Genomic DNA, 9,224 nt, shown 5'->3' with positions numbered 1-9,224 from the left:
CTCTCTCTTCTTCTGACCCCACTATCATTCTCTCTCTTTCTCTATCTCTTCTTCTGACCCCACTATCATTCTCTCTCTCTCTCTCTCTCTCTCTCTTCTTCTGACCCCACTATCATTCTCTCTCTCTCTCTCTCTCTCTCTCTCTCTCTCTCTTCTTCTGACCCCACTATCATTCTCTCTCTCTCTCTCTCTCTCTCTCTCTCTCTCTTCTTCTGACCCCACTATCATTCTCTCTCTCTCTCTATCTCTTCTTCTGACCCCACTATCATTCTCTCTCTCTCTCTCTCTCTCTCTCTTCTTCTGACCCCACTATCATTCTCTCTCTTTCTCTCTCTCTTCTTCTGACCCCACTATCATTCTCTCTCTTTCTCTATCTCTTCTTCTGACCCCACTATCTTTCTCTCTCTCTCTCTCTCTCTCTCTCTCTTCTTCTGACCCCACTATCATTCTCTCTCTCTCTCTCTCTCTATCTCTTCTTCTGACCCCACTATCATTCTCTCTCTCTCTCTATCTCTTCTTCTGACCCCACTATCATTCTCTCTCTCTCTCTATCTCTTCTTCTGACCCCACTATCTTTCTCTCTCTCTCTCTCTGTATCTCTTCTTCTGACCCCACTATCTTTCTCTCTCTCTCTCTCTCTCTCTCTCTCTCTCTCTCTCTCTCTCTTCTTCTTCTTCTTCTTCTTCTTCTGACCCCACTATCTTTCTCTCTGTCTCTCGTGCTGATCCCACTCTCTCTGTCTCTTTTTCTGATCCCACCCTCTCTGTCCGTCCTTTTCTTTCTCTCTCTCTCTGTCTCTGCCCCTCTTTTTCTGATCCCACCCTCCTCTCTGTCCCTCCTTTTCTTTCTCTCTCTCTGTGTCTCTGCCCCTCTTTTTCTGATCCCACCCTCCTCTCTGTCCCTCCTTTTCTTTCTCTCTCTCTCTGTCTCTGCCCCTCTTTTTCTGATCCCACCCTCTCTGTCCCTCCTTTTCTTTCTCTCTCTCTCTCTCTGTCTCTGCCCCTCTTTTTCTGATCCCACCCTCTCTGTCCCTCCTTTTCTTTCTCTCTCTCTCTGTCTCTGCCCCTCTTTTTCTGATCCCACCCTCTCTGTCCCTCCTTTTCTTTCTCTCTCTCTCTCTGTGTCTCTGCCCCTCTTTTTCTGATCCCACCCTCTCTGTCCCTCCTTTTCTTTCTCTCTCTCTCTCTGTCTCTGCCCCTCTTTTTCTGATCCCACCCTCTCTGTCCCTCCTTTTCTTTCTCTCTCTCTCTCTGTCTCTGCCCCTCTTTTTCTGATCCCACCCTCTCTGTCCCTCCTTTTTTTTCTCTCTCTCTCTCTGTCTCTGCCCCTCTTTTTCTGATCCCACCCTCTCTGTCCCTCCTTTTCTTTCTCTCTCCCTCCTTTTCTTTCTCTCTCTCTCTGTCTCTGCCCCTCTTTTTCTGATCCCACCCTCTCTGTCCCTCCTTTTCTTTCTCTCTCTCTCTCTCTCTCTCTGTCTCTGCCCCTCTTTTTCTGACACCCCCCCCCCCCCCTCTCGGTCCCTCCTTTTCTTTCTCTCTCTCTCTGTCTCTGCCCCTCTTTTTCTGATCCCACCCTCTCGGTCCCTCCTTTTCTTTCTCTCTCTCTCTGTCTCTGCCCCTCTTTTTCTGATCCCACCCTCTCGGTCCCTCCTTTTCTTTCTCTCTCTCTCTCTGTCTCTGCCCCTCTTTTTCTGATCCCACCCTCTCTGTCCCTCCTTTTCTTTCTCTCTCTCTCTGTCTCTGCCCCTCTTTTTCTGATCCCACCCTCTCGGTCCCTCCTTTTCTTTCTCTCTCTCTCTCTCTGTCTCTGCCCCTCTTTTTCTGATCCCACCCTCTCGGTCCCTCCTTTTCTTTCTCTCTCTCTCTGTCTCTGCCCCTCTTTTTCTGATCCCCCACTGTCCCTCTTTTTTCTTGTCCCTCTCTCCTCCCATCTCTCTCTCTCTCTCTCCCTCACCTCTCTCTTTTTCTGAACCCTCTCTCGTCTGCCTTCTTCCGCTCTCTCTCTGCCCCCTCTTTATCTTCTCTCTCTTTCTCTCTCTTTCTCTCTCTCTCTCTCTCTTCCCTCCCTCTTTATCTGAACCCTCTCTCATCTCCCTGCTTCCTCTCTCTCTCTGTCCCTCTTTATCTGATCTCTGTCCCTTCTCCCCCCCCCCCCTCCCCCCTCACTGTTCCTCTTTTTCTGATCCCTCTCTTTCTCTCTGCCCCTCATTTTCTTTCTTTTCCCTCTTTCACAGGTCACCTCCCTCCCTCTCTCTCTCTTTCTGATCCCACTCTCTCACTTGTTCTCCCTCTTTTTCTGACTCCTTCTCTTTTCTTTCTATTACTCACCCTCTCTTGCTGTTTCTGACACCATCTATCCCTTTTTCTCTTGACTACCCCCCCAACTCACCCCTGTCTCTCTCTCTTGCTCTTGTTTTATGCCTTTTCACTTTGCTTTTCCCTCCTTGCTTAACTTCACTCTCTCTCTCTCTCTCTCTCTTTCATGTAAACACCCCTTAGGGTCCTTACTCCCTGATGAAAAAAGGAAGGAAAAATATACATTAGAATTAGATAAATACATTCGTATTTTATTTTTCACACCTGTCACAGCTGTTAAGTTCCGATGGAGGTGAACGTGTGTGCGCGCGCGCCCGCGCACACGCACACACACGCACACGCACACACACACACACACACACACGCACATACTTTCTCTCTTTTACACCTGCCAAGCAATGATGATGTTGCTCGCATACAAGTGCATGCATGCGCTCACACACACACACACACACACTAAATCCCTTTTTCTCACTAAAACCTGTTAAACTGCAAAGGCATGATGGATCTGGACTGTTTTGAGTCACTCTTGTCCAAATTGTTGAAATGGACCTCTCTGTTTGTCTGTGCACACACATGTGCATGCACACACACACACTCACGCATGCGTATGCACACAGACAATTATGATGATAATGATAATGATAATAATGATGAAAATAATAATAATGATAATGATAATAATGATGATAACAAAAGAAGAAAGAGAAGATAAGTAACAAACATATGAACAAAAGGAGAATTATACTTATTCCTCTGTTTTTCTATTCTCAACAGACTTGTCGCAATAATTATGCCAACATAAGAGTTGCTCTCATGCACACTCAGGTTTTAAGTGTCACATTTGATTCATACACATACACTCGCTCTCTCTTTCTCTCTCTGTCTCTCTCTCACACACATACACGCACACACACACACATGCATGCACCAGACAAACAAACACAGTGACAACAAAAAAACAAGACATGCAAAACTAAAAATCCCCTTTCTTCTCTCTCTCTCCCCCCCCCCCCTCCCGCCCCCTCTCCAATCACCTCCAGACCTGTCACAACTGCAAGGCCAGGATGGAGTCGGGATCCCCTGGGGTGATTGCGGGACGGTTGCCAGGGGAATGCTGGCACCCAGGGTGCTTCTCGTGCTGCACTTGCCGGCAGCTGCTGGTGGACAACATCTACTTCTGCCGAGAGGGCCGGGTCTACTGTGGCCGTCACTATGCTGATCAGCTCTACCCACGCTGCTCTGCTTGTGATGAGGTGGGTGGGTTCTGTGGTGTGGTTTGAGTTGGTTTGGGCTGGAGGGAGGGAGTGGGGGGTTGGGGGGGGGGTTGTGTGTGAGGGATGAGGGGGTTGAAGGGTGTGGGTGTGGGAAGACCTTGAGGATGAGATTTATCTTACTGACAAGCTTTCTCTGTCATTGGTGTTTCATTTTGTGATGAGGGGCAAGTCCCTCCTCTCCCTTGACTTCTCCACTCCCAGTCTGCCTTCTAGTTCTACCCCCCCACACCCCCTCCTCCAAGCATTTCACCTCCTCTCTGTGTTTCTCTCTCTGATTTGGTAATGAATCTGGTGTTTCTTAAATAAGGCAGTGTTACAGTTCTATTTCACATAATTATCCGTACATCCCAAGTATATTTTTTGTTTGTTTGTTTTTTGTTGTTTTTATATTTTAATCTAGTGATTTTAAATTGTATTCCTTATTTTAAGCTTTTGGTGATAGGGATACGGATATGAGATCTCCCCTGTTTAACTACTGGAATGCCTGCATCAGGTGTTGTATGATAGGGATACGGATATGAGATCTCCCCTGTTTAACTACTGGCATGCCTGCATCAGGTGTTGTATGATAGGGATACGGATATGAGATCTCCCCTGTTTAACTACTGGAATGCCTGCATCAGGTGTTTTATTTATTCAGATTGCCTGGTGGGCTTTGTAAAAAGAGGCTATTGAGAAACATTTGTTTTAACTTGAATGTTGAAGTTTTATGTCTGTCGTATACAAAGTAAGAAAGTTCTTGACACTTGTGAATTTCAGAAATAGTGCTAAATTGAGCGGCAACAAAGAAATGACAAAAAGTGAATATAATGCCGAGTGATGGACAAACTGATTTGTGTGCATTCCAGCTGATTTTTGCCCGTGAGTACACTCAGGCGGAGGGGCGATCCTGGCATGTTCACCACTTCTGCTGCTGGCAGTGCGACACGCCCCTGGCAGGACAACGCTACATTGCCAAGGACGACAACCCCTACTGCATGTACTGCTTTGAGAAGCTCTTCAGTAAGGTGAGGGAGTCAACCATGATCTAGGTGATGGTAGGTTTCCTTGTTTCCTGTTAACTGATTGTTAACACCTGTCTCCAACAGTTTGTCACTGCTGCTGCATTGTGGTCTGGCGTTGATGGCTGTGCTGAATCTGGCAGTGAATACCATAGTATGTGAATTGTCCCCATACCTTTGGACTGATTATGCATGCTACACTTTTTTTTCCCAACAAATATCAGAAAGTTTATCAGAGCCAGAGCTTAAGATACATACCAACTCTGTATAGAGCATTGATGTTTTTTTTTTTTAAATGGCTTTTATGTGTATGATTGGGCAGCTGTGTACTGTTTTCAGGGGTATACTTCCTGGGTGTGTCGTGTTTCCACAACCGACTGAACACAGGATTACAGGATCTTAATGTGTATATTTGATCTTCTGCGGGGGGTATGCACAGGAAGGCATTTAAGGGCATTATCATATTGACTTGGGAGATGAAAACCTTTGTTGGATCAAGTGGGTACCCCCCCCCCTCCCCCCATTTCATTTGTTTTATTTTGTTTATTTTGCTGTTGTAATTGTCCCTGCAGGTGTGCAGCACCTGCCAGCGCCCCATCACGGCTGATGCACCAGGCATCACGCACAATGCCCTGCACTGGCATGCGTGCCCACACTGCTTCTCCTGTCACTCCTGCGCCCGCGCCTTGCTGAACCAGCCGTTCATCCTGAAGGACGGGCGCCTGTACTGCTCCAAGGACTGCCACTACCGCCTCAATGGCTGCTCGCACACCGCCTCCATCGCGCGCCAGTATGCCACGTGACCTGCCTGGCCCCATGGCCGATTCCTTTGTCGTTGGATTCTCTACGCGTGCGCACCTCTTCCGGTGTCCTGTCATGGCGCCGCGTCTTTGCCATTGTTTGTATTTGATTCTTTTGTGTGCTGATCACTTTTGTTGGTGTTGTTTTCATTTTATGGTGGTTTATGACTTCATCCCCTTTTTGTTTCTTCATCATTCTTTGTTCTTGTTTTTATTGTTGCATAATTATTGCATGTTGTTTTGAATGTTTGAGTTTGTTTTTCTTTTATTTGTTGTTATTATTTTTATTCTTATTATTGTTAAGATAATTTTTTTTTTTTTTTTAGATGTTAGGTCATGTAGACATTGTGTGTGTGTGCAACTTCGTAGATCTGAGAGAAGCTTTGGAGATTTGTATTTTGGTCAGTTTATTTGTTGGTTTTTTGTGTGTTTTTTTAAATTTATTATGATCATTACATGCAGACCAATGCTCTTCATCAAAGAAAGTGTTGGCCAATTGTCCAGTTTGAACAGTGTATGATATTATGTTTTCTTGTTTATATCTTTGTTTTCTAGTATTTATTATGATGGTACTCAGTTTTTTTTCTGGATATTAAACAGATGTTTGAAAGCTTTAAAAATGATACCTAAATTTGTGCAGCTCTTTCAAAATTGTTGTATATCATCAAATATCTTTATTTTCTTGTATAACATCTAGTATAATTTTCTTTTTCCTTTCTTAGAATGAGGGTGTATTGATCAGGATGGATACGTCACAGGGGCCAAAATGGCCATCATTGAACAAATGTTTCTTTGTGGATTTCTTTTTCTTCAGGATTATGCACATTTCTTTCACAACCTGAGTGGAAGCCTCTACATACCAAATCAAGTTTGCTTTGCATGTGCATGACATACATGTACTATGACTTTTGGATTGACGTTTTCCATTGCTTCATTTTTCAACAGTATAGTGTGAAATGTTTTGTTTGATTTTGCTGTTTTGAGGACTGCTTGTGTTTGACTGCCATTTGATACTGTGACTTTTGAAACTGTCTAAGTCTCACACAACAGTGGACAGGAAAATCATTCAATTTGACAGCAATGCACATATTTTCTGATCCTGTAAATAGAGAGTACTGCTAAATGTCTGTGTGTCTGGTTGTGTGGTAAGCATTAGTGGCGTGCATGTGTGCATGCATGCTTGTGTGTGTGTGTGTGTGTGTGTGTAAGAGAGAGAGATTAAGAGTGTGACTAATATTCACTCTCATCAGCAGTATTTTTAACAGTATTATTGACGGCAAACACACTATATGAATTGGGCCAACAAGTGATATAAAATTACGCAATTTAGCAATCTAGTTAACTTATTGTGTGTTGTCATTGCTTTTTATCTTTTGTGATTATACTACAGTTTATTCTGTAAAGCATTCACTTTGTTGTCAGCACCATTGTTGTGGTCCCCGTGATCCTTCTTGACAGTGATGTCAGCATCATTATTTAACCAGTATCATAGATTTCATTAAAACAGTATTCTTACCTTAATTAAGAATCTTTCTTCTTCTTTTTTTCCCCCCACATTTATTATGAACAGAACAAAACTGAAAACCATCAGTTTGTCAGAGTGGTACTTACAAACATTAAAATATTTCACAGCAGATTATTGAGGTGGGGGGCAAGGTGGCTTTCACAAGTACAGAAATGTCAATGTCCAATTACAACAGTTGTAACAAGAATTATGGATATTCAGTTTGGTATACAGTCAGTTTATCCCTTTGGGACACAGCATTATTTTGGGACACAAGATTTATATCTCAGCATTATTAATGTGTCAAACATTAAATTTCAGAGCCCAAATGTCTCCTATTCATTATGAATGTATAATCATTTTATCAAAGATGACATTGATAATGCCGTATGATGTACATTCATCCGTTTGGAAAGGCGAGAAGGAAGGGGAGGAGAGAGGGGAAAAGGGAAATGACAGGGAAGGATCAAGAACAATATAAAGGAAGAATGAAGAAGAGAAAAAAGAAAAATTGTAGTATTATTTATGGTTGTAAATTTTAGATTTCCTCTTTGTGGAAACAGCTAATCTTCGCAAAACAGACTTGACATTTGTGTGACTAACAATGCAGATTTGTTCATGCAGTGTGTGGCAGCAGCAAGAAGAAGCAAACGTTTCATGTAGGTAAATCTACCAGTTTTCTCAGAAATGTTTTTAACCAGTAGGCCCAGGCTATAGAACTGCCGATTTTTGTGTGGAGGTTGTGTGGAAATATCATGTATATCATGAAAATGGCCTTTTGAAACACCCGTCTATCACCTGTCTGTCCCCTGTTCCTCCACCCATTCATTCTCAAGCTCTTATTTATCCCACCATTTATCCATCCATTTTCTCTCTCTCTCACTTTTTTTTTTTTTTTTGATTGACCAATATTTTTGTCTGACTCATCTGGAAAACCAAAAATGGCAACTTACATGTATAAATTGTATCCACATTTTCATAGTCAAATCCATTACACGTACTCATATTTCCAATCAGTATTTTGATTAATTACTTCTCTTTCTTTCTTTTTTTTTTTTTTAATCTATCTTTGGAATTATAAGCCATTGAATTTTTTTTTTTTTTTTTTTTTTGATCAATGAAAATAGGTATAAAGTACACGGTGGACGGATCACACCCTGTCCCTGTCTCTCTCTCTCCATTTGTCTTTGTCTCTGTCTCTCTGGCTGTCTCTGTCTCTTTCCCCCATGCCCCTCTCCCTCCTATCTTTCTCTCCTCCCTCCTTTTGTTATGTCCCTCTCTTCTGTCCCCAGTATCTCTTCAGTTCTCTCTCTCCCTCTCTCTCTCTGTGTCTGTCTGTATGTCTGTGTGTCATGCACTTCTTTCTCCTCCCCTTCTTTAGCTTTCAGTTATTGTTTTGTTTTCATAGAATGCAGAGTGACGTTTTCCCTCTTCATTTCAGTGGCTTGGTTTGTGATTATATTACTTGGTCAGTTGTTGATATTGCTTTTGTAATTTGTTTTCTTTGTCAGACCTGCATTCATGACAATGCTGTTCGTCTGATTTGAATCAAAAGGTTCATATTGCATATAGCATATGTGCACACATGCCTACACACACACACACAAACACACACACACACACACACACACACACACACACACACACACACACACACAAATTCATTTTGTTAGCATGCACTTGCTAGGAGGAATAGTTTGTAAGACCTATGATTTTAAAACAAGCACATAACACATGAAAATATATATACAATCACACCACACACAATCAGATACATATGCACAAACATTAGCCTGAGCACGAGTACAAGCACACACACACACACACACACACACACACACATATACACACACTTGAGTTATCGTCTTTACCTTGTCGTCTTAAAAATGAGGACTACACCCATACAATTAACTTCCACAATCACTCACATGAACACATCATACTTATTGTTGAGACGCTTTGAGCTTGACAGAACAATGGTGTATAATCAATGCAGTGTAGAAAGGCACCTATTTAAGCAGTTTGTATATGACCATTTCTCTTCACTGATTCTGCTTTCTAGTAATAAACTGTGATAGAAAAAGACCTACACATTGTTTTATTTGGTTTTTGTTCGTTTCGTTCATGAAAGAGGGAGAGAGAGTGTCCGAGAGAGATTCATATTGAAAACATTGATATTTTGTATCCGTTGCTTGCTGATTTTCTTGAGAGAGAGGGAGCAAGAGATCTGAGATGTTTATGGACAGTGTTATAATTTTGTTTTTTGTTGATTTTTTTGTTGATTTTTTTTTTTAGCAAGTTTTGTTTAAAATCTAAATTGTCGCAAG

General features: G+C 42.4%; 1 protein-coding gene across 1 annotated transcript; it reads left to right on the top strand.

Annotated features, from left to right (window-relative positions):
- Positions 1-3,363: 3,363 nt before the first annotated feature.
- On the top strand, positions 3,364-8,984 carry LOC143299686 (prickle-like protein 1). The gene is made up of 3 exons (XM_076613032.1): positions 3,364-3,571; positions 4,441-4,599; positions 5,166-8,984. The coding sequence occupies exons 1-3, from the start codon at positions 3,383-3,385 to the stop codon at positions 5,394-5,396; spliced, it is 579 nt and encodes a 192-aa protein (XP_076469147.1). The 5' UTR covers positions 3,364-3,382; the 3' UTR covers positions 5,397-8,984.
- Positions 8,985-9,224: the final 240 nt, after the last annotated feature.

This window comes from Babylonia areolata, chromosome 25, assembly GCF_041734735.1.
Source record: "Babylonia areolata isolate BAREFJ2019XMU chromosome 25, ASM4173473v1, whole genome shotgun sequence".
In the NCBI taxonomy this organism is placed as follows: domain Eukaryota; kingdom Metazoa; phylum Mollusca; class Gastropoda; order Neogastropoda; family Buccinidae; genus Babylonia; species Babylonia areolata.
Note: the sequence above shows the minus strand (reverse complement) of the source record. Positions and strands in the feature narration are given on the sequence as shown.